General features: G+C 37.1%; 1 protein-coding gene across 38 annotated transcripts; it reads left to right on the forward strand.

Annotated features, from left to right (window-relative positions):
• On the forward strand, positions 1 to 26,979 carry LOC127966035 (versican core protein). Of its 38 annotated transcripts, none has more exons than XM_052566835.1 (17): positions 32 to 296; positions 1,169 to 1,239; positions 2,367 to 2,768; positions 5,164 to 5,338; positions 5,436 to 5,563; positions 6,545 to 6,838; positions 10,671 to 11,624; positions 12,945 to 14,633; positions 14,712 to 14,789; positions 14,868 to 15,737; positions 15,920 to 16,033; positions 16,127 to 16,240; positions 22,238 to 22,396; positions 23,829 to 23,911; positions 24,726 to 24,870; positions 24,957 to 25,139; positions 25,956 to 26,979. In XM_052566835.1, the coding sequence occupies exons 2-17, from the start codon at positions 1,176 to 1,178 to the stop codon at positions 26,087 to 26,089; spliced, it is 5,586 nt and encodes a 1,861-aa protein (XP_052422795.1). In that variant the 5' UTR covers positions 32 to 296; positions 1,169 to 1,175; the 3' UTR covers positions 26,090 to 26,979. The 38 variants fall into 38 exon arrangements, with proteins under 38 accessions (XP_052422783.1, XP_052422795.1, XP_052422789.1 ...); XM_052566834.1 differs by having other exon boundaries at positions 33 to 296; positions 12,945 to 14,789; positions 14,868 to 14,945; positions 15,024 to 15,737; XM_052566848.1 differs by lacking the exon at positions 14,712 to 14,789 and having other exon boundaries at positions 33 to 296; positions 14,868 to 14,945; positions 15,024 to 15,737.
• Positions 26,980 to 27,095: the final 116 nt, after the last annotated feature.

Below are 27,095 nucleotides of genomic sequence, written 5' to 3' on the forward strand. Positions count from 1 at the left end.
TCAGTGCATCAAGGTCCAGTTTGCGCAGAACATCCCCGTTCCTCTTCAACAGGATGGATCAGATTCTTTTTGGGTGGGCACTTTCTGCCCCTCCTCTGGAAACTGACGAAATCGTGGGTGGACATGGAATTTGAACTTGCTGCCGGCTCATGTCTCCAGTCTTTTCGTGGGCACCAGGGAAAGAAAGAGCACTGCAGTCTGCTGCTCACTATTGGAGCATCAGAGATACTAGCACTTTTTTTTTAAAGGATTGCATTTGGAGGATCAGGAATAGCCAAGACTGCCTTCAGGAAAAAGTAAGTTCTATTCTATTCTGTTCTATTCTATTAAAAACAATTATGTCCTAATTGATAAGTGATGAATATTACTATTATTTCACATTAATGTTTAATGTTTTATGCCCATTGTATCTTAATCTGACCATGTTCTGCTCACCCGCTTTTGATATTAGAGCAGATTTACATCTCTTTGTTTCTCAGTTGATTGTGTTGTCAGAGCTTGTCTGTCACCCTGAAGCTTTGTTTGCGTTTGGCATCTTCTCAGTGGAGATCCACTGATCATGATCTCATCACTATCATCGTAACACCAGCTCTGCTTTAATGCTAATAACTGAGAATATGAGCTTTGGATTCATTTCAGATTCTTTTTCAGTCTGGTGTGATTGATCGCGCTTCATTAGCGCGCGCGCGCTCGCTCGCTCGCTCGTGCTGGAGATTTTCACGGTGATTGTTGCGTGAAGGTGTTTTATGCATCGCTTTTTAGTTTTTGATAGTGTGTACTGTATTGAACGTGTATGACTGTCACCAGATTTGTCAGAAAAAGGTCTTTGTGTTTTCGAAGAATGAGTAAAGTAGGACTGTCCAGCATATTAAGATGGAACATATACATCCTTTTTAACCGTTAATTATGAATGAAGCTTTCATAAACACATTCTCTATCTGATGGCAAAGCCATATTTATAACTGATAAAGGGAGACAGGAGAGCAAACAGACAGTGGGTGTCTAAAGACCCAGTTGGACCTGGAACAAAGACATGGATGGACATTAAACACAAGCAGTTTGACAACCAACCCACGTTTAGGAATAAACTAGCTGCACATGCAAAACGAACTAAACTACTCATCACTAGCTTTTACAAAATGAAAAGCTTTTATTTATTTATTTGCAGAACTGAGATGTTGGACGTTAAGCACATCCTCTGGTTGGTCTGTGCCTGCAGCGCTGCTGTTACCAAAGATGGTGAGTTTAAGGCGTTTTTTATTCTTTGTTCTCATTAAAATCAGTAACTTCTTTCTTTTACATTAATTTAGCCTGTCCAAACCTTTAAAACTATGTAAACTCTTTAGGGATGCAGTCATCTTAATATTCTGGCTGATAAGCCAGTTATCATTTTCATTTGATGGACGAAATCGATCAGTGGAAGACATTCAAATGATCTCGATAATCACTTGTATGTAATGGCGGATATTAGAATTTGATGGTATTTTCATTTAAAAGGTAAAAGTGAATTTAGGCTTCACAACATTATCTATGATATGAAAAAAAATCTTATTATTTACATTTATGCTTTTAATGCTTTTATCCAAAGCAGAGGAACAAATACTCCAACAATTTGTCAAAGAACCAATGATTGATTATATATACAAGTAAAGTGTATGGAGCACTAAAATATTCATAAAATCAATGTAATTTATTATAATAGTTGGAATTATAATAATAAATATTGCAATTAAATATATATAATATTATCCTATAAATATATATATATATATATATATATATACTGTGTGTGTGTGTGTGTGTGTATAAACTGTAATATCGGCCAGTAATATATGATATGAAATGCATCCCTTGTAATCATTGTAAACCAACTACCAAATTGCTCAGCACTTCCTGTGTCGTGTGCTAAACGACTACTTCCTGTCTGCTACAAGAGACATATTAGTTAACATTTTAATAACTTTTTATATCGTTTTCATTCTGTTTTAGGGTTAGTCTATAGTTATTTTTTTACTTAAACTTTTTTTATTTAAGCTAGATGCTCTTTTTCATTTTAGTTTAGTTAGTAATTTTATACGTTGTATTTTTTAGTTAATACTTATTTAATTTCAAATATATATATATATATATATATAGTTTCAGTTAATGATAATACCTGGTCTTCTATAAGTGACTAATACTGTATGAGAGATGAACTGCAATCTTTTTGGTTTCTGAAACTCTTATGTTTCTTTGAATATCGTAGTTAAGCAGTATGGTTAAAATATTCAGTCTCATTGGAAGCAGAGCATTTGAGTGTTGTCCCAAAGCTTCCAGCAGATGATATTCTGACGTTCCTCTCCTCCATGTGCTTCTTGTTTTTGCAGACTCTGCTCGTAGGATGAGGGTGATGATTTCTCAAGTGAGGGGCTCGCTGGCCGAGCAGGTGGTCCTGCCCTGCTATTTCTCCATCCTCCCGCCTCCTACCGGCAGCTCCAGCACCTCCACCACTGCAGCCAAGTCCCCCAGCTCCCACCCAGACCATCTCCGCATCAAGTGGACTAAACTCGTGGGAGATGAGGAAACCGTAGTGCTAGTGACCCAGAATGGGTTCCTGAAGATCGGGCCGGAGTTTAAAGGCAGGGTATCGATTCCCAGCCACTTTGAAGACATGGGCAACGCATCTCTGACCATAGAGAGGCTCAGGGCCAGTGATGCGGGCGCTTACCGCTGCGAGGTCATGCACGGCATTGAAGACACTCAAGACTCCGTCTACCTGAATGTCAGCGGTCAGTCATTCTCTATGCAAATGATGAAAGGTTGAACTGTAATCATATGAACCTCCAATTGTAGTCAAACTATAAAACATAGTTTGTAATATATGGTCATTTTAAATATTTTACTACAAATGTAGTTTATATTTAAAAATCTAGTTAATGAGCATGCAAAATTTAATATTTTGACGATAATATTATAATTATATATTAATTAATACTTATTAAATATTGTAATTAAATGTTCATTGATTATATTTAAATATTTATCAGTGTTATTTATTATTGTTTTTAAGGAAGAGACTACAATGGTGATCTAAACTTATAAACCGGGGAAATGAGCATTCAAAAAATAAATAAATAAATAAATATTTACCATGATATATACTATATATATTTTCTCATATTTCCTGTAGACTTATATATATCAATATTTCACGTTGCAAAGTAAAATGGTGTTTCTTTAACTTCCTTCAGCAGGATTCCCATTGGCAAAGTTGTTCAGCAATGGCTCTCAGATGTGCTGTACTTTTTTACTCTCGTAAGCACATGTGATGATGTAATTAGTCATCGCTAGCCAAAATGGAACAGCGTTCCTGTCAGGAGGCAAGAGGGGAAAGATTATTTTGCTTTAGAGTCTGGAAAAATCACTTTCAGTGTCTGGATTTTCCTCGAATCTTGACAATGCCCTATTGTGTTTCTTAGTAATAGAAAGGCAGGGTGAATGATTTGTGTTTTAATCAATACAAGAAAATGTTAAAGCTTTTTTTTTTTTGTTCCTTGAATGACTGCATTATGATGAATGTCTGAAAAATCATTGCAAGACAGTGCCATGCAAAGACTGAAAGCATACAGTGTATTCAACTATACACTTTTGAATGTGCATGCACAACACTCACATATTATACATGCAAGAAATGAACTGGTATTAAACCTAAAACATACATCCAACAGAAAAAGTGAAAGAAACTGCTAAAGATCTTATAGGTGTATTTGTTTACGGCAGTCTGTTGTGCAAACGTGTAAAGTATGAGCACATCTGGCTCAGGTGAGACGGTGCTGTTGGAGTGTTTGTGGGCCCATAGAGAGCCGTGTGCCCTCCTGCCAAATACACTCAATGCCCTCTTTTGGGGCCTGGGCAGCGCTGATTGCCAGTCAAGGGTAGTGCCTACCCAAAAAACACACTACCATCCCTCTGAGGATAGAGCATTCAGAACCAGCCTCGTCAGCCAGCAGCTCTGCTAATGTACCCAAAAAAGACTAGAGAAGCCCATAAAAGGGCAAATAACAGAGGCATACTGCATGACCTGTAAAGAGCCTTATTAGTAGTGTTTGCTAAAGCAATGAACACTAGAACTGCTGCATCAGTTGTGTTACAGTATTAAATTCAACATGGAACTCAGCATGTTTGTGCCATGCCGCAGCTATGAAACTCAACTTATGTTGTTTGTCTGAGTGAAAAATAGTAAACAGATACCTGTGATTTAAGAACCTGCAGAAGTGTTTTTATTATTATTATTATTATTATTTATGATTATATTGGTGTCCAAATATATATATATATATATATATATATATATATATATATATATATTACAAAAACTAAATTAACAATAAATATTGTATATATTATATATATTTTTTTTCACGATTTAGCTGTAAGCACAGTAAAATTCTCTTATTATTTATATTTTATTTTTCATTTTATTAATTAATTTTATTTTATTAATATGCATGCTTTATCCTTCTTGAAAATATTGCGTCCATAAATTCCTTTTTTATTCATACACATGCACATTTTTTCCCTTTCTGTCTTTTTGTCTGCCATAATCATAGTGTTTTCAAGATATTCAGTCCAAAATATTCCGCTTTTAAAATCTTGTGTTAAGATCTGTCTGCCTGTTTTTGAGCACTCACAGATAATATAAAACCCTATTTTGAAGACTGTTATGTCAGCCATATATAAAGAGTTGAGTGATATGCTGTGTAATGCTGTGAGAGCGATTACTATTCAGATCATGTTCAGTATTTGACACGACAGGTTTCTAAATAGCTGAACAATACAATGATTCTTCATTTTTGCCAGACAACAGCTTGTTGTTGTGGCTGAAACTATCAGTGTTCAGTACAAAAGCGGCCCCCTTGCCCAATTGATCCCATTTGTTATTAGATGAAGTTAAATATGCATATCATGTGACCATAGGACCACCTGACTGGAGGGGAAATCAAGTTGTTGAATACAGTACCATTCAAAAGTTTGCAGTTGGGAGGATGCAGTTTTTTTATGTGTTTGAAAAACGTCTCTTAAGCTCACCAAGGCTGCTCTTATATATCAAAAAATACAATAAAAACAGCTATATTGTGAAATAATATTCTACTTTATTTAAGCTCGATTTCTGTTTGGTTACAGGTGTTGTGTTTCATTACCGCTCCAGCACCAGTCGCTACACTCTAGATTTCGAGCGAGCCAAGCAGGCCTGCATTGATGTGGACGCCACCATCGCCACCGCCGAGCAGCTTTATTCTGCCTACGAGGACGGATTTGACCAGTGCGACGCCGGGTGGCTGGCCGACCAAACCGTCAGGTGATTTCTCCAGCTCCAGACTCGAAGCCATGACATCATGACATGTGTGTTTGAATATTACTGATGTGAGAAGCGCATCTGGGGTTGTTTTCCACAGATACCCCATAACAAGGCCACGTGAAGGCTGTCACGGCGATATGGTTCTGAGGCCAGGAGTCAGGTCATACGGACTCCGAAACTCCTCTGAAACGTATGATGTGTACTGCTATGTAGGGAAACTGCAAGGTACGTTTAGAAATCAGCGGCTTTCTCCATGAAAACGTGAAAACACACGTTGTGTCACAATTATTATAATTATGAGATGACAGTTTGGAAAGTCTGCTCTGAGCTGTGCAGGCCCTCACCTAGGAATTACTTGTTTCTATGGCAACACTGAAATTGTTTTTTTTTTTCATTGCATTAATGAGAATTTGAAGGGAAAATGATTTAATGTGAAAAATCATAATTGTGCACATAAATTACATTTATTATTTATTGATTTATTTTTTATTAAATTAATCAATACATGTTTGGCTTTACTTGTGGTAATGAGTGGTCATTTACTATATTCTCTTTTAAAAAATTGTCTTTATTTAAAAAAAATTAAATAAATACAAATAAAAATGATTGAGTGAATCTAATGGAAATAGTTATTAAATTACAACATAAAATTATATTTTCAAAAAGAAAAAGAAAACAAATATAACACATTTTACTGTAATGTATAAATACTTGTGTTGTTTTTTTTAAACAATGATATTTATTAATAACATTTTTCACTATAAAAGAAATTAAAATATAATTTTTTCATTATAGTAATGAGAATTTGGTAGGAAAATTTTACATTTAAACTAAAATCATAAATTGTCCACAAATATATATATTTTAAATAAATAACTAGAAATAAATCCATGTGTGGCTTTATTGGTGATTATAGCAATTTAATTTAATTGCATTGATAAAGTACTTCTATATTGTTTTGCAAAATGTCTTGATAAAGCAAATCCTAAAATTTACTGGGTCACCCGACATTGAAAAATATAAATAAATAAATAATATGTTTTATATTTAATGAATGAATAAATAAATTAATAAAAATGTATATATATGATTTATTTTAATAAATAATAAATGGTTATATTTGTAGAAGTGCAATCTGGGCCTGTCTTATTCGTTATGAATGTGCGCTGGACAAAAGGTGATGTGTTATCGTGTGTGTGATCTCAGGTGAGGTGTATTTCACTGCTGCTGATGCTGGGATGACTCTAGCTGAGGCCAGGGAGGAGTGCGAGAGACAGGACGCAGTTTTAGCGTCTCCAGGTCACCTGCATGCAGCCTGGAGGGCCGGCTTGGACCGCTGTGACTTCGGCTGGCTGTCTGACGGCAGCGCCCGCTACCCCATCTCTGTACCCAGAATGCAGTGCGGCAAAGGACAGATGGGTGTGAGGACTATGTACCGCTTCAGAAACCAGACCGGATTTCCCTTACCGAGCGAGAAGCTGGGTGCTTTCTGTTTTAAAGGTATGGCTTCAAGAAACGCTAAAAAACTAATACTTAATACTTATTGGATGAATATCACAGTAACTAATATATTCATATGATCCAATTTAAAACCCCTTTTACAAAACAAAACTCACACTGATCAAAGGGCTTAATAATAAAAAAAAAATAAAAAAATAAACGAATATATATTTTTGTAATATAACATAATATAATATTTTGGTAATATTAAATACAGAATTCTCATAATTATGAGCATTCTGTATTTAGTATTAACAAAATGTTATATTGCAAAAATGTATTATAATATATATATATATATATATTATAATACATTTTTGCAATATAACATTTTGTATGTATGCATGTATGTATATATATATACATATATATATATATATATATATATATATATACGTATGTATGTACATACATATATATATATATATATATATATATATATATATATATATATATATGTATATATATATATATATATATATATATATATATATATATATATATATGTATATATATATGTATATATATATACATGCATACATACAAAATGTTATATTGCAAAAATGTATATGTATATATATATATATATATATATATATATATATATATATATTATTATAAATTTTTGCAATATAACATTTTGTTAATACTAAATACAGAATGCTCATAATTATGAGAATTGTATTATAATACATAATTTCAATCATAACCCACAATTATCATTTATTTATTTAATTAATTTTCATTTCAAGGAGGGAGCATTTGGAGAAAAAAAAACCTTTAAAACTTTTCAAAACTATTAAATCTTATAATCTGGTCATAAAAATACATTATTTATTTATTTATTTATTTATTTATTAATACTCTTTTATGAAAGTGTCTTTCAATTTTGAGATGAAATAAACTGTAACAGACATGTTCTTTGACAAGTGTGGTGATGTTCCTCACAATATTGTTTTGGAGATAGGGAGGCGTCTGTTTTGCTGTGATATCATAACAGCTGTGACTCCGAGCGGACCTTTCCCCTCTCTCTGCTAGCTGGGTGGAAGCAGAATAATTCATTCTCTCCAGGGCGTCCTCAGATTTCATCTGTTAAACCTCTGTCCTACGTCTAGCTCAAATATGTGCCTTTAAACGGTAAACTAACTGACCTGCTTTCTGGTCAGTTCCTCTGCCCTGAACGACTACGGCCTTTGAACCCCGTAACTGTCCTGCTGGGGGTTGTTTAAATTCTCCGTCTGTGCAACTTCAGTCGTCACTCGAGAGGCAAAATGGAAACAGGCCACACAAAAGCAGCGCTTAACCTGCATTTAATCCGATTTTACATCGTGTATCCTCTTTTCGCCCCCTACCTCGAGGGATTTTGTGGCTTTCCTGTTAGCCGCGGCTTGTTTCATGTAACCGGTCTTGAAGCACTTCTCCTAAATGGGCTTCTACCACAGAGTACCGCAAAACAAACAAAAGCACTATGGATAGGCCAAAAAAGAGCATGGAGGGCGAAGAGCGCCCCACTATAATATATAAACAAGTGCCAGTGGGGGGATCTGACTTCCTCTTGTGCTGTTTCAAGATCACTGGGGTTTTATAAGGGAAAAGGATGCCTGATGTTTTACATCAGAGGCACTGCATAGAAAAGAGGACACATCCCTAACGTCTAACAGCTGGCCTTGTGAGTCCACACGCTGAGCCAGAGACAAAGAAGCACTGAGATACCCTTGTCATTAGCAAAAGTGAGAGGCTTTTGTCATCATTCAATCATTTACTCACACTTATGTTTTTATCTTTTTACTGTATGTTGTTTAATCCGGATTATGTCATGCTGTCAACTAACATATAGTAGCCTATTCGGGTATTTTATATCCTCGTAGCCTGGTCATGACGTGTGTAGGCTTAAAGAAAGATGAAGATAGATCTACTGTACAGAGGAAGAGACTGAAGGAAGTAAAGTTGGGTGTGGGCTTTTGTCTGAATACAACACTTTGCATAACTTTAGCATTATGCATCTGAAATGCTGCTTTAAACGGATATAAAAGAGCGTAAATGATTAGATGCAATAAATGTGAATAAGAACAATAATTTTTGGTTAGTCCTGAAAACAAGCATTTTGTCACGTAAGTCAGACCAAAGTGTCAGTGAAATGCTTCTAAGAACATGCAATAGATAGAAATCAGTTGTTGTTTTTATCAATAAGTGGTACATTCAACATATTGAAAAAAGAAATTGTTTTAAAAGTTTTGGATTGGTACGATTTTGTAAAGTTTTTGGAAATAGTCTCTTATTCTAACCAAGGCTGCATATTATGAATTATAAAAAATATTGTAAAATATTATTACAAATTCAAGTTACTTTTTTCTGTTCAAATATATTTTAAAATTACATGTATTCCTGTGATGCAATGATGAATCTTTATTCCAGTTTTCAGTGTCACATGATCCTTCAGAAATCATTCTAATATGCAGGTTGCTGAAACAGTTCTTCTTATTATCATCCTGCTTATTTTTTGCAGAAACCATAATGCATATTTTTCAGGTTTCTCTGAATAGAAAGTCCAAAGGAGCTGCATTTATTTAAAATAGAATCCCTTGTCATTTTTGATCTCCTTGCTGAATAGAAGTGTCAATTTATAAAAAATGTAAATAAATGCTGACCCCATAATTTTGAACAGTAGTTTTTTATTAGTGAAAAATTTAATATTGCATCTAACCTGGTCTTAAAAGGTTTATAAGGACCTCATGTCACATTGTGTCACAGTGCTGCTGTCATTAAAGGAAAATAAGACATTTTTAAATCCATGTATATTTTTAGATTCAGACAAAATAATAGAGGCCTTTTCAATTTCCTTTCAGACTTTTGCACCCCCACTTTATTCCCCTGCATGCAGCCAGATTGGTGACTGCCATACATGTCATCATGAATGATTTTACCATGATGTTGAAACGTTTTGCTAAGCATGAAACTCTTACCGTCTGAGTCAAACCTTTGGATGCCTGCCAACATGACATATGCACAGCAGCTATATATATGTGAACAGAGAAGTGTGAACATTATAGTGTCATTAACTTGGCCATTTTTAGTTTTTATGTAGGTCCATGAAAGTGTGTCAGAGCTAGCATGCATGTAGACAGCAGTGTTAGGGTTTGATTTATTGATTGTGACAATGAGAAGGCGTTGGCACTTACATTATGAAACATTCCAAGGACATTTATTCAGGACTATTTACCTACTGGTCGGAGTCAAAATATGTGGTTAGGCAAAATGCAACCTAGCCAAAAATGTTCTGGAAAGGAAGCTAAAGTTTCAAAATAAATATAAGCTGTCAGGTTCTACCCTGTCATAGTGTGTCATTTTCCCAAAATAACTCATTACCAGCCCAAAACAATCTCTAAATACGTAGGCGATTCCGCTATTATTGGCATTTTGTAGAAATATCTTGACTTTGCTGCCAGCAATTGCACGTACTTGGTCAATATTAATAGACTGAGGGCTGTGCCTTATTTAGGATAAAACTGCAAAAGTATTCTACAGTGCTCACCTTAATAACACATCATAAAAGTGACAGTTTCATCTATGACAATGTAATGCATAGAGACCTATAGATTGACAATGTGTCACTTTCAAATTGCCTCTATTTGTTTGGGCAGTCTGACTTGTCAGCTGTTGTCAGTAAACTGAATAAATATCGGTCAGACAAGCTGAACAATTGAAGCCATTCACAATTGAAAACCATTATTTTGTTATTCAATCTGGAGCCACTAGGGGCACCAAAGCTTCAACACGTATTTGCAAAATGCTTGGTCAAAAATAAATGTTTTCCTTCTCTATCTGTTCTCAGGATGGGATCCCACAACTGTACCCCCAGCTGGACCAACAACACCTCCAGTTATCTTAGACAGCCATCTACTCTCTTCCCTTAAAGCAGTCTCTTCTGTGCCAGCCCATGGCACCACAGAAGAGCCACCATCCATGTTCTCTGCAAGCATGGCTCCACGTGATAGAGCCACTCCTGAAACGTATGCCTTTGCTGAAGCCATTGCTGTTGTACCAACTGAAGCTGAAAGAATTTTGGATATGGAAACCAAAATATTTAATGACTATGAAAACACAGACAGCTCCTTGGTGCAAGGGGTACCCCATGATATAGATAACTACTTTGCTGTCCAGCTACCCTCAGCTACACCTACCACACCTGCAATGCCACATTATTCAGATTCAGTCTCTTCTATGCCAGCCCATGGCACCAGAGAAGAGCCACCATTCATGTTCTCTGTAAGCATGGCTCCACACGACAGAGGTGCTCCTGAAGCAAATCCCTCTGCTGAAGCCATTGCTGTTGTGCCAACTACAGCTGAGACTGTTTTGGATATGGAAACCACACCAGTCCCTACTACACCTGGAATGCCCCATTATTCAGATTCCTTCTTCTCTATCCATCTTCCCCGTCAGCCCACCGCAGGGAACATGCATCCTGGGATGGATACTCCACATGGGGGAGACAATGGTGTGGAGGGTAGCAGCAGTGGTGACACGGACACTTCTGAGAGTGTGATTCCTACTTCACCTGTGTTTACTACAGACTTGCAAGGAGATCCAGACAAGCCAAAAATTGTGTACAAAGAGGATGAAACCACAGCAAACATGACTGAAGGAAGTCTGGAGTCCACTTTGCTAACCCCAGATTTTAGTGAAGTGAACTTGCACAGCCAGCAGAATGACACCAAGAAGGATGTTGACTTTCCACTGGGCATTAATGTGTTCGTATACAACATTACACAGGGAAAGTCATCAGGTAGGTCAGATGGAAGTTACGAAAATTTCATCTATGCAAAAAAAATAGAAACTAATTTTACCAGAGCAAGATAGTATACAAGTATAAAATACATTGACTTCTTGAACCAGTTTTGCTTGTCCTTTCATATTTTGCTGTGGGAGTGTTTTTCTGTGATTGTCGCATGTCCAAAGCAGCATGGTGTAAATGAGTGATTTGGTTTAGGAGACACTGAGATGCAAAATGAATGTAGATCTTGGCTAAAGAGAGGCCACATTTGGCTCTGCCGAGACGCCTACTGCTGTCTTGCAAACAAAAGATTTGGACTTGGTCCTTTGATTTCATAAAATTGTTTTAATATTTGGTTTGTCCCAAATCTTTACCTCATCCAGAAGTATAGCTAAACTAGTGCATAAAGAAGAGAAGAGAAACAGATCTTCAATGCCTTCCCATAACCTTAATTGACTTCCTGTGTTGCTGGAAAGAGTGATGACTGAGGTTGATAAACATCTGTAAATAGACTGCAGCCAGTGTTCCTGTCTTGTAGGTCCTGTAGGTCGACATAAATCAGTTGACCCATTTATACTGTGTGATACTTTTTAAGGGGCACCTACTCTAGTAGTACATCAGGGAGAGACAGGGCTTTTAGTTTTGAGAAAGAGTAGCTCTCAATGCCACAGACAAATGCCTCCCAGGTCAAATTGCAAATCCCCTTAAAACAATCAGAGAGGTAATCACTCCTAGCTAATTACTTTTCCTTACCTTGTCCAGTCGAAAGATCGTCTTACCATGTGTGGCTGCTTGTGAATATTGTGAAAAAATATATATTTTTATGTATGCTATTGAGGACTTGAGGATGCAGTAACATTTCTGGCTATATTTCACACATTTTAAGTGTGTGCTGTAACAGTAGCTGGAATCACTTTGTTGAATTTTGAGCTATTTAAAAATGAAAAGGGTCTTGTAATTTTGTAGTACTGTGACTTCAGGGTCTCACAGGGACATATCACTAAATATAATTAATAATAAGCTTTTCTCTGTATATAAGTAGGGCCATTACTTATGTAGAAACAATCAGTTATATCTTGACTGCAAAAATCATAACTGAAGTGAGCGTTTTATTTGCCTCAAGTGAGACTCTAGCCAATAAGTGGAATATAAATGCAATGCTAGTGTCTAAGATGTCTATAAAGTAATTTGAAAAATGGGCAACATGAGGTCATTATTGAATATGGAACCAGGCTTTACAGTAGATTATTTTTGATAAGCTTTTGGCCTACTCAGTATAAACTCAAAACTCACTTAGCTATGTTTAATGTATTTAAATTTTTTTGTTTACAGTTAATGCTGTTGATGATGAAGGAGTTGCTGCTGTTCTAAAATTCATTGAAGAATCAAGAGTTTCTGCTGGTGTTGAAAATGAGCCACCTTTAGTTGAGACCTTTAGTGGAGACCTAATAGGTGAAACATCAGCTTCTGTTACCATCACCCCAAAAGTGAGTTTCGTTAATGGAAAGCACGAGTTGACTCTGAAACCAGACACTGACCAAACTCTGGAAGCTAGAGGAGACCAGTTTGACACTGCTATCCCACCAACAGAAAAAAACATCCCAGATAATGAGATAGAAATACTTAAGGAGGATGCTGAAGGCACCACATCTTCCCCTGAAACAGACGTATCTGGCTCAATGGCCACAAGCCCAACTGAGCCTCCTTTCTCACCAAAGAGCTTGGAAAGTATAACCATGACAGAGCTACCCACATTTTCAACCAAATCTCCAAGCCAGGAAATGACCCCACAAACCTTATCATTTAGCAAGCATGAAGAAGGTTCGGGGTTGCACACAACAGATGATGAAGAGGAACTGACCACCTTGGAAGGTTCTGCTGATGACACAGCTGAACCAACTAATGGCCAATATGAGGTGGCTACCGATGAGACTGAAATAGCTGAAACAGGGAAGACTATAACAGCATTTGGGGTTGACTGCAATACCAAAGGACCAATTGTCACAACAACAGAAGCCAGCATTGTAGAAATTAAGGAAACAGAGAACAGAGAAATGAAACCAGAAACAGAAGATTTTGAGGGCTCAACCTCCACTGAAGACGAGGGCTCAGGACCAGATATATATGCAACAGAAGAATCAAAACACACAACTTTATCTCCATCTTTCACTGTATCATCTCACAGCTTTATAAGTTCCTTAACAAGTACTCATCCCATAGATCCAAGGCAACCTGTTAGTTTAGCTTTGCCCAGTATAGAGCCTACGATTCGGGTGGTTTCAACGGAGGCAATCTCAGAAGAAAGCACTCCTTATATTACACACTCGGAGAAAGACCAAGACACAAGTACAACTAAAAATCCTTTATTGGTGCCTGATATTGAAAAAGATGTAACTACAATCTTCACCATCTCTGACGACATTAGCTCTGGTGATCAGCCAACTGAAGCATTCACAAAACAGCCTTTCTCTGCAACTACTGTTCCATCTCTTCTCATTCAACAAACTGAAGAAATGAGCGTTGGTGCATATGATAAAGCAACTGAAGTATTTGAAGGTTCTGCAGAAGACACAACACCATTGATTTTCATTAGTGTCCTAACCCAAACAAAATTCACTACCCAAAGTTCAGAAACCACCATTCTGCCCACGGATAGTCTTAGAGCAGTAATGTCTTCCTCCCAAGAAACTGTTCTAATCCAAAAAACACCTTCAGAAGAGGCAACAACCTCAGTGCAGTCATCGGGGACTTCAGGTTCACAAGAGACAGATCTAATTCAAGAATCACCTTCAGAAGAGACAACCACCCCAGTGCAGTCGTCGGGGACTTCAGGTTCACAAGAAACCGATCTAATCCAAGAATCACCTTCAGAAGTCACAACCAGCTCAGCGCAGTCATCGGGGACTTCAGGCTCCCAAGAACCTGTTCTGATCCAAGAATCACCTTCAGAAGAGACAACCACCTCAGTGCAGTCGTCGGGGACTTCTGATTCACAAGAGACCGATCTAATCCAAGAATCACCTTCAGAAGAGACAACCACCCCAGTGCAGTCATCGGGGACTTCAGGTTCACAAGAAACCGATCTAATCCAAGAATCACCTTCAGAAGTCACAACCACCTCAGTGCAGTCGTCGGGGACTTCTGATTCACAAGAGACCGATCTAATCCAAGAATCACCTTCAGAAGAGACAACCACCCCAGTGCAGTCATCGGGGACTTCAGGTTCACAAGAGACCGATCTAATCCAAGAATCACCTTCAGAAGAGACAACCACCCCAGTGCAGTCATCGGGGACTTCAGGCTCTCAAAAAATGGTTCTGATCCAAGAATCAACTTCAGAACAGAGTAACACCTCAGTGCAGTCATCGGGGACTTCAATCTCCCAAGAAACTGTTCTGATCCAAGAATCACCTTTAGAAGAGACTAACACCTCAGTGCAGTCATCGGGGACTTCAGGCTCCCAAGAAACTGTTCTTTTCCAAGAATCACCTACAGAAGAGACAACCACCTCAGTGCAGTCATCGGGGACTTCAGGTTCACAAGAGACCGATCTAATCCAAGAATCACCTTCAGAAGAGACAACCACCCCAGTGCAGTCATCGGGGACTTCAGGCTCCCAAGAAACTGTTCTGATCCAAGAATCACCTTCAGAAGAGACAACCACCTCTGTGCAGTCATCAGGGACTTCAGGTTCCCAAGAAAGTGATCTAATCCCGAAATCACCTGCAGTAGAGACAACCACCTCATTGCAATCATCAGAGACTTCAGAAGAGATAACACAAGAATTATCACTTTCTACATTTGGATTCTCAACTGAGAAATCTCTCACCTCATTTACCCAAGTTTCCAGTTATCCCACCACCAGTGTTGCTACAGACTTAAATGTGAAAGAGTCAGTTCAGGTCTTGGATAGGGCAACTACTTCTGCTAAAGATGATGTTTTCACCACCCCCAAAGCCACAAGTACTGTTGCATTTGAAGAGAATGGTGTAGATTATGAAGATGTGTTGGGTTCTTCAATTGTTGAAGGACAACCACCATCCAGGGAAGGGTTCACCACAAGGAAACCAGAAATCTGGACAGATTCCAGCTACACTGTTGAGAGCCGTATGGAGGATTTGCAAGGTACAGTTCCACATAATATTTTTGTATTGCACGTTGTATATTGCTTATCTTGTGTAGTGCTGTATTGGTAATTTTGATAGTTCCTTTCTTGAGGTTTACAAAATAAATTAAATACTCTGCTTTGTAGTCCACTTATCCATGATGGACTTGTCCATCCACTAAGGGATGTTACTTTATTTTAGGTTTCACACTTTGCTCTGTCAGTGTGTGTGAAAATGATGGAACTTGCTATTCGAATGGAAAAAGAAACATATGTGTCTGCATGCCTGGATACAGTGGGGAACATTGTGAAAATGGTTTGAAGACTTTAATATTTGCAGTTTTATTCACTTTTGATTAACACGTCAAGAGTTTCTAAGTAAGTCATTTTCATTTTGTAATTCCCCTAGACGTTGACGAATGTCAGTCAAACCCTTGTCGCAATGGAGGAACATGCATTGATGGGTTAAACACTTTCAGTTGTGTCTGTCTGCCCAGCTATTCAGGACCCCTCTGTGAGCAAGGTATGTAATAAATTCTAACATGATGCTATACAGTTGTTTTAATTGGGTTTATTTATTAACATTTTGAAGGAATGTTTTTTTTGGGACAACTAATTGTTGACTGTTGCATGGTAGCAAGTTGCTAAGTGCTAAGACATTTTATCATGTCATGTTCATGCTAACACATAATGTCTATTGTATCTTCTGGATTATTTTGGAAATGTTGCAATGATGGCATATTTTAAACATGCATCTCCCTGATTGCCTGATTGGTTTCCATTGTAAGTGGAAGAAAGTATAACTCTTAAATTATTGTTAGAAGCTGTTGGATGGAATATTTTATGATTTGGGGTGCTAGTTTCTAAAAAGTGAGCTATGGCTGTTTAACAAATCCACTGAAGCAAATTGTATACATTATAGCGGTCAGTCCAAACAGTTAGAATGGGCAAACCAAACCACAAAGTTCACCACATCTGGCAGGATTCATCCTCCAGAGAGTGTGCGGTATGGTGTGCATATGAATGAAAGCAAATTTGTGCGAGAAAAGGTCACGGCGTCATCCACAGTACTGCCTCTTCCCTTACACCCACCAAACCTCTCACAAATGCTGAGCAATTCGATGAGCCGTTGCAGAGCCAACTGACTTACTTGGCATGGTCCCAGGAACATTAGTGTGACTATGTAAATGATGAGTACATTTTCCTTTAGTCGTCTCGTCATGGTTATCCAGGCATGACTTGAGTAGGTCCCACATTAAGGTTGTGACTTTTTGAAGACTTCGGAAACTAATTCAAGCCAGCTTGAAATGGTGTTTGCAAAAAAACTCAGAACTTCTGTAATGTGTGTATTTTAGTGGAGTATTTAGCAGAAAATAATTTGATTGGGTTAAAATTGACATGTCTTGCTATGATATTATTAGCAGTCCTTGCTAAGGCAATAGTAATAGAGCGGCTTAGATTTACTTCGTAGTTCTTGTATACTTAGACTATTATATTAAAGCTGTCATATGACATTGCTAAAAAATAACATTATTTTGTGGATTTGGTGTAATGAAATATGTTTATGCGGTTTAGGGTTTAAAAAACATTATTTTCCACATACTGTACATTATTGTTTCTCCTCTATGCCCCATCTTTCTGAAACCAATGCTGTGTATGAAATCGCTCACTCATTCACTCATTCACTAATCCTTATATAGTGTATGGCAGTTGAGTTCACTATATCAGGAAGGAGTGAACAAATAAATAAGTGAACAGATTCGGACAGTGACGTATAGCCTACATTGCGCATGAGATTTGGAGCTGTTGCAAAAACATTGCCATATGTACTTTTATATTACATGTACCTAATTTTAGAAAATAATACTAATAGCAATAATACTCAAAATCACTTTATATTGCAGTTATACATAACTCTGCATCAGCTTTGTGGTTTCATCGATAGATTTTTTTTTTTGTAATGCTTTTATGTTTATAATCATTAATTGCTATTTAATGTAAATAGTAAATAGCGTAGTGAGAACAAAAATAAACACACATATGTATTTATTATTTTTAGTATCTTGACACTCGCTCAGGCAGCGTTTTGAGCTCAGATAAGATGGTTGTAAAGCGTCCTCAGACAACCGTTAATTTTACATCAGAATACACTACCTGTTATTAACGAAAAGAATTAAATTATCCACCAAATTATCATCATTTTTGTAAGTTAACAACGACGCCACCTCAGTAAATTAGTCAAATATTAAACTGAGTTATTGCCTACGTAACATATTTTAATATAAATAATGTAGGAAAAACGTTAAACCAGATATAATAAAGATGTAAACTTCATCTCTCATTCAAACTCGCTCGCTCTCGCTTCCAGCTCGACGCTATTCCGCATTGGATTGTGGGAAATAGTGCTTCAGCGAGTGTACATCGGATGTACACTCGAAATCAGAATGAATTGTGGGTAAAAAGTAGTGGACAAATGTAGGGAAGTAAGTAGTTGGGGGCGGAAACCAAGGAGGTTTATATATAAAATAAATAAATAAATATTCCAGATAAATAAATATTCCAAAAGCACTCCACAAGTCATGTGTGATTATATTACTGGATGCTCAAAATTGAATGGGAGAATGCCCATTTTATACCGCTTGTTGTACAGGTAAGTTAATCGCCAATCTAATCTAATGTGCTGCTGCACTGTAAACGCACACACATAGGCTACAGACAATAGCTCGTACTTTACAAGCAAATCACGTAGATAGAATCATTCAGTGCGGAAATGTATTGTCAACACTGTTCTGTGATTTCTCAATAAAATAGCTTAGAAACTGTAAAGTTCTATTATTCATTTCTTAATAACTAAATCCAACAGCTTCACTACTAGTAGAGAGATGCTGCCAGGCAGAATTCACTGGTAGAATTAATTCACATGCAATCGCTCTCACTAATGCGTTCATATGAATGCAGTCTTTACTGTGCTACTTTACCTGTAACGTTATCTGATTTAGAACGAGCAGAAAACTTTGAGAAATATAATGACTCAAAGACAAAAGAACTGATAAAAATTAGCTGTTATAGGAGCAAGAACCATGTGGGCAGCGCTGTGTCATATGCCATAGCTGTGCACAAGGTGTTTTTTGTTTTGTTTTTTTGTTTTTTACAGCTCCAGGCTTATGTTCATTAATGATATCAACAGTGACTAGTCGACTTCAACTTGACTTTCATCACATAAAAGTCGAATTTAAAAAAAATAAAAAAAGTTGTTCAACCCCTACTCTGTACTGCTCAAATATCACGTTTGAATCATCAGTGGCAAATTCTTTAAATATGAAAACATACTTACAGGCTGTGAGTCCGAACAGACGGCATTTTAGGCATCTCTCCCAGGTTCTGTACACAGTCCTCGATAAAATGGGATGCACACATACAAATATTCGATATGAACTGTTCTGGAACAGTGTTTTAAATACAACTTTACCACTGATTTCTAGTTGTGTCCTTTTTTGGGTGGCCAAACAAAACAGTTTTGCTTTCACGACGAAAGAGGGTGTGGATGAGTCTTAACTTTTAAATAAAATATCTATTTCTATTCACGAACAGCTTGTAACACTCCAAAGAGAAAGGAAAACTTGAAATTGCATCATATGAACCTTTTAAAGATTTAGTTCACCCAAAATTAAAATGATGAAATCCAAGAGCTTTCTGACCCTCCGTAGAGAGCAATGTACTGGAATGTTCCCAGACCCAGAAACATAGAACATTGTTCAAATAATCCATGTGATATGTTCATATATATTTTTGGTCATTTTTGCGCATACAAGTATTTTTGTAGCATCATAAAAATTACAGTTAAACCACTGATGTCTCATGGACTATTTTTTACAATGTTCTTAGTATGTTTCTGGGTCTGGCAACATTTAAGTTTCATTGCTGTCTATGGACTTTCCAAAAGCTCAGAATATGTTTCATCAAACATATCTGAAAGATGAACAAAGCTCTTTCGGTTTTAGAATGACATGAGGGTGAGTAATTAATGACACAGTTTTCATTTTTGGGAGAACTATGCCTTTAATAGTTTTTTATTATTATTTTTATTTCTTTAAGACTTGTCTAAACCTTTTTTTTTTGTCAGTTGCATAAAAGGCAGATTGATATAATTTTAATCCCAAAAGTAAGACTGATTGGCGTTTGGTTAACTGCTAGATGTTCAGACTAGTGGTTCTTGAGATTTTAGATTAGATTTTACTTTAGAATACCCTGGCAACCACCTAAAATACCCAAGCAACCACAATGTGCTTAAACAGCACTGAGAAGACATTAGCAATCATATAGCAACTGAACTGTGTACAATAAGACCAAGGACATCATTTTTGGTTGGTTTGTTTGATATAGTGATCTAACAATAAACTATTTTTAACAGCATTTAATAATCGAGCATGGTGTTAATTTATACAAACGGAAATGTTAAATATGTATTAGTATACTGTATGCAGAAGTTAAGCTTAAAAGATGCTTTATAAGTGTTCTTCATTGTTCTTTTGTGTTAGCTATTGATTTACATAACTAATGTGAGCATTAGTTATGTTACCGTATTGTAATATGTTACCAGGTCTTCATATTGTCTTTCAGCTTGAAAGGGGAACAAAGTAGGTGCCAAATCTGCTGCCAATCTGATAATTTAGTCTGGGGATTGGCTTGCCATTGTTTCATGTAGGGTTTGATATACATGAAATGGAAATAAAATGTATTTATAAGAATGAAAACTCTGAATCTCTTTTTGATATGCCTGTGGACAGTCATTGAGGAGGATGAAGTCAAGTCATTCTCCTCTGATGACGTGAAGCAGGGCTGGGAATGATTCAGTCAAGGGTTTCTTGGCCCTCCTTTGCTGTTCCCTCACTTAAAGGTGAAACCCCTTAGGACTCTGGGAAGGCGACTGTGATTGGCACAGGGGTCTTTACTGTGAAAGCAGCTGGAATCAATTAATGCAACACAGTTTGTCCAGGAGGCTCGTGGAGACCCCTCCAAGTCACACAGGGAAAAACCACAGTATAGAAACTCCCAAACACCTGACTCCATCTCGCGTAGGACTTTCCCTGCTATGAAAATAATCAGTTGACTTATGAATGAGAGCCACGTTTTAACTTTGAAGAGAGCTATTAACCTTCTCAGGACTTGACATTTACGCGCACTCACATAGGCTTGACGGTTGTGTTGGGCGTTGGTCCCACAATGGATTGGTTCCAGCTTCATACAGAAATATTGCCGCCGTTAGTCAGCAGAGCTAATCACCTCTGAGGACATCTGTTTTCTCAGGCTTTTCAGGGAAAAGAGATCAGGGAAAATTTGTAAAAGTTGAACCTCGCTTTTCACGCAAGTTAAAAAAAGAACCTTATTTCACATTTAATACAGTTGTGTTTAATCAGTCAAGCTGAATTTGGCCTTTTGGTGACAGTTGCTGCATTAAACCTTGTGATAAATACAGTATTTTAGCCAAATGAGACAGCACTTTGGGAAACCCGAACCTTGTCAAAGAGCCAAAGTTTATGTAACCACCAGCTAGACAGTGACTAGTGGTTAAAGTAGTTTTCCTGATTCGATCCATTGTTACTTATAGGTCTCGCAAAATAAATAGGCAATTTAAAAACCACCGTAGTCATGGCTATTTCGTTAATATTTGCTCTGACCATAATTTCACTTCTTTCTAAAAAAAATAAAAAACAAAATTGTGCTAATCATCATGACATATTGCGCTTGGTCAATTCGGTTAAAACATTTGTTGTGATTTAACATGGCTTTAAACAAAATATGCAACTTAAGACAACTGAAATTGGAGGAACAATTTACGTTCTCAAGTAGATTGAAGATTTGGATATTATTGTAGCAATTATAATAGATTTTCAGCAGCGCATGCTAATGTACGTGCACTATGCTACGAAAGCGGTTCTGATAATCTACTGGACATTCAGGGCAAAGGACAAGCGAGCACATAATAGTACGTAATCAGTCAAAGAAAACAGCACTATGGGCCGTGTGTCTGAGATGATTTACTTGGCTCATTTACTGGTGTTTTCTTTCCAGCCTCATTAGATGTCATTGTTTGCATTTAGCTTTCACACTGAGCGCTGCGGTCATTGGGGGCTTTCAGTCCAAGCAAAATGTTGATGATCCTCATTGTATGGCATAGAATAAAAAGTGCTTTGCACTAGGTTAACCCAGTTAATAGCCCGAATCAAAACAGACGCAAGTCTGTGCATCTATTCTGCACCAAAACCGATTATACTTGATCTGAAAGACAGGCTTGTTTATGATAAATGCTGAAGAAAAATGGCTACAGATTCAATCATAAGGCATCTTGTGGGTAAACTATGGGCACTGTGATGCTGCCTGTAGCTGTATCATGAATTATTAAAGCATCTGCCATTTGAATTTTGATGCACTGATATTGCTAACATTATCGATGCTATCCAAACTTTTGCCTGTTTTCATCTGTAGGCTTCTCATGTTTCAATGTCATCCATTCTTTCAGATACGGAGGTTTGTGACTTTGGCTGGCACAAGTTTCAGAGTCACTGCTATAAGTACTTCACACACCGGCGGACATGGGAAGCAGCGGAAAGAGAGTGCCGTCTTCAGGGTGGCCACCTCACCAGTGTCCTGTCCCATGAAGAGCAGCTCTTTGTTAATCGTGAGTTTATGATATTGAAGAGTCTATGAATGGTATTGGCAAATCAGACATTAGCCATTTTATTCCTTCCACTTTACAGAGCCTGAAAAAACCATTAACTCTTTTACTTTGTAACCCTTTCGGAGTGCTTTAGCTGACGTATTTTTGCAGGCCAAACCAGAAGTGAAAAAAAGAAAGAAAAAAAAATCAGACACCGACAAACGTTTTTTATTGTTCAGCATGATAATCTTCACAATTGAACGCATCGTTTATGAATTCTAAAGCCTAAATGCAATTGGTAGACATAGCCTATAAACAAAATACAACTTGTTCGCATGACATTTCCCCAGATAATCTGAGTTAGAATAGTTTGCAAAAACATGATTATAAACTCAATGAGGCTGTAAAAGCAACTAGTTAAGTGTGATGATGTTTTATGTCCTGACAACCTCTGTAGGCCCATTTAGACACTTGTTAGCAACTGCCATTTTCAAGACAGGTAAAAACTTTAAAAGGGGGTATTCCTGATGTATTTTTGTCATAGAATAAAACATGAAAAAAATTCTGAGCTTGTGTTCACCACAGACCTTATTAGCCAAAAACGAATTCAAAAAAGGCAGTTAATGTGCTAAAATGCTAACTTGCGCAGGGTTTGGTCATTTGTAGCACTTTATACGTAGCAATGCTCTAAAAACTACAAAAAACCTTCTCTGCATAGCAATGCTTTTGGCTAATTCCCACAGCAGTGCGTGGTGTTGAGTTTTGCACAGGCACATTTCCATCCAATATAAAAAATCTAGTTTCAAATGAGGCAAAAAACGGATACTCAGGACTAACTGAATTCTAGCACTGACTAAACAAAGCATAATTCATAATAAAAGTGCTGTTGACTCTAAACTAAACAGCTCCTCGGGGCACAGAGACCATTTGTTCTACATTTGTTTGTGTCATGTGATGTGTGGTTTGGTTTAACTGATTTCCTGCTATTTCTACTTTGGCCAGGTAGTCTATTAAAGATGTCAAAGAAGTTTGCAAAGGTCCTCACGCCAAAAAGATGAATTAATTTCTTCCATTTGTCTGGGCTTCCATGTAGACTTTTCTATAAAAAAATGCACATCCACTAACTTAAAGATGTAATTTTCTGTGTTATGAATTGCTTTCTCTTTCCCAGTTTAATATGCAGAAACAACTAAAAGTAGACTGATTATCCCGAAGAGTATAAACATTGTGGTGCTATCAAAACATTCCTCTGTTTGTTTGAGTTTCCCGACCAGTCTGACACAGCAGTTTGAGTTTGGAGTGGGAACTTTCCATTTTTCCCACCAATAAGCAGATACAAATAATAAAATTCAGTCAACCACACAACTTGTCCACTTCATCCCAAGTCATATGATAGCTTGTGTGAACTAGTTTGGCAGCGATATATACTGAAATCTGTGTAATTGTCTTGTAGGTTTGGGACATGACTATCAGTGGATCGGATTGAATGATAAAATGTTTGACAATGATTTCCGCTGGACTGATGGACATCCTATGGTAAGATGAGATTCATTATTTTGATCCTAAAATCAATGTCTGTTTATTAGATGAACATCTGTGTTCCAGGTGTACATGAATTTAGATATTAACATTCCGAAACGAGTCATTCTTGGTGTGTTGTTTTTTTTCCGGCCTGAATAAATGAATCTGTTTGATCCTAAAATTAGTACGAAGTTATTGTGGACACATAAACCATAAGCTTAGATGATGCTAATGCTAATGGAAAAGTTCTCACTTTAGCATTTTATCATTCTATGTGGTATCACATAGAGGCACATCACATGAACTTTATTTATTTACTTTTTTAAATCTATTTGTTCGCTGTTTTATTTATTCATTTCGCTGTTCATCATTAAATTCATCATTTATTTACTTTTGTATCGGAGTTATTTTATTCATGCATTTTTATGTATGCATGTATTTCCTCAAATAGCATAAATCAGAACGCAAAACTGCTAATCTGGCAAACCTTTAGTTTTTGCAAAAACATTCAATTGATTTTAATGATCTTGCATCATCATGCATGTTTCACATTTATTCGATTTGTTGTATGCCTTTCTACATATGAAATGGGGCTTGTGTGTTTGTGTTCAACCCATGCAAATTGCGTGCAGCGGTACATTTTATTAGAATAACGTATCATCCTTTTCCCCCCATTTTATCAAGGAAAGTCCCATGTAGCTCTGCCAGATGTGTATAGAGCACAGTCTATTTTGATTCTTCCATGTGATCTTTGCGTCCTCATGTGGGCACATGCAGTGGTGCAAGAGCAGTTGGAATAACACACCCCTCTTGTGTACTTTTGCACTAGCAATTTGAGAACTGGAGAGCGGGTCAGCCGGACAGCTTCTTCTCCTCAGGCGAGGACTGCGTTGTGATGATCTGGCATGAGAGCGGCCAGTGGAACGACGTGCCATGCAATTACCACCTGACCTTCACTTGCAAGAAGGGCACAGGTGAGACCTCCTCTTCCCCCTCATCTAATCTACAGTGTCGCTCACTGTCAGCTCACTGTCTTTGACCTTCTCTTGCCCCGTCTCAGTGTCCTGCGGTCAGCCTCCTGTCATAAAGGACGCCCATATCTATGGCAGCATGAAGGCGCGCTATGAGATCAACTCTCTGGTCAGGTACCACTGCAAGGACGGCTTCATCCAAAGACACGTTCCCACTATCAGATGCCAAGAAGATGGCCACTGGAACAAGCCTAAAATCACATGCTTGAATCGTAAGTTGCTGACTCTGAATAAAGAGAGGTTTCGTGAAATCCAGTAATGAAATGCACTAGTGTTATTTAACTATTAATTATAATAACATTTTATATATTTTTATATAAACTTTTTGAATTACCGTATTTTTCGGACCAGATGTCGCACCTGAATATAAGTCGCATCAGTCCATAAATACGTCATGATGAGGAAAAAAACATATATAAGTCGCACTGGACTATAAGTCGCATTTATTTAGAACCAAGAACCAAGAGAAAACATTACCGTCTACAGCCCCGAGAGGGCGCTCTATGTTGCTCATTGTAGGATATAGGTGCACTGAGCACAGTGAGCAACATAGAGCGCCCTCTCGCAACTGGAGACGGTAATGTTTTCTCTTGGTTCATTTCTCTAGGTTCATGTCAAATTAATTTTGATAAATAAGTCACACCTGACTATAAGTCGCAGGACCAGCCAAACTATGAAGAAGAGTGCGACTTATAGTCCGGAAAATACGGTAGTCTTTTTTTAATGCTTTTTTTAATTATTATTTAAAATATATCTATGCATTTATTTGTATATCAGATATTTATGTCAGTTAGTTGCTAGACTAATGTCTTACTCAAGACATATTGAAGTACATTTTTATTTTTACCTTAAGGATTAGATCACTTCCAGAATAAAAATGTCCAAATTTTTTATTCTGGAAGTGAACTAATCCTTTAAGACGGGTATATGGTTTTTGGAAGTGAGGACAAGTAAATAATGACAGAATAATGTCATTTTTGGGTAAACTATCATTTTGAATGTACATCTCTTTTCTTTTTATTCTGCAGCATCTACCTACCAGAAGATGTATGCACACAAATATCAAAACAATAACTATTACAACAACAGTAAGAGACGCTACAGTGAGTCGACGCAGTACCGTCAAGGCTGGTCAAAAACAGCAGATGATTCCAGACACTGATCTCCATCCAGAGCTACAGATGCTTCACATCTACAGAGAAGGTCTAAAGGGGTGAAGCCAAACCATGTGCCTGATGAATGTTTTAGAGCTGAGAAGTGAATTCCCCTGAGGGACTGCAAAAAAACACCACCACCCACCCACTGAGAGTGTACTTTGACTATGCAACGGTCAGCATTGCATATTGTAATAATGTTTAAATTTTTTGACATGGGGAGGGGGTTTCTGGTTGAAATGTATATAGTAGAGATAATGAACAAGTAAAAACAGCTGTGAATGGTGACTGTTATTTGGTTTAATCCATTTTGCTTATGAAGAACTGGATTTCCTGTTCTCTCTGGCACAATAAGAGAGCACTATGGTACGAGCAGAGTATAAACAGAACAATTACAGTACGCAAGAGTAAAAGAACAATAGGCATTATGTTGTTCACATTGTGGTGAGGGGGGTTCAAAAGAGATGTCACGGGGCTGGAGGACAAACAATGCTGAAAGGACTCATGACTGGAACACAAATCTTCAACATCGTCTTCCCCGGCAGCATCCTCACTGTTTGTGAGGATTGCTCCGATAACATCAAACCATTGTACACTCTCATAATCATATTCTCATATGGCTTCAAAATATATATATTTCTTTTCTTTTTTTTCCTTTTTTTTTTTTTTTATATGTGGGTTTGTAATATAACCATTTTTACTTTTTTTATATGAATGTCATGGTAAAATATGAAAATATGAATACTGTATGTGTGGTTGAATGAACTAGCATTTCTGTCAAACATTATTACAAATGTTACATGAAGCCATAGAAGTTTAATTTATTGCTGAAGATACATATAACGATGAATGAACTGTGAGATTTTGAAATAATAAAGCGCTATTAGAATATTATGAACACGTTTGAAACGTGTGTGTTCTTGTTTGATTGCTTTTTTTAAAAAATCCCGCGCTTATTCTGACAAAAACCGCCGCCACCATAGTGTTGACCGATAGAGGGCGATGTAGCGGTTT

This window comes from Carassius gibelio, chromosome B10 (genome assembly GCF_023724105.1).
Source record: "Carassius gibelio isolate Cgi1373 ecotype wild population from Czech Republic chromosome B10, carGib1.2-hapl.c, whole genome shotgun sequence".
NCBI classification, from domain to species: Eukaryota; Metazoa; Chordata; class Actinopteri; order Cypriniformes; family Cyprinidae; genus Carassius; species Carassius gibelio.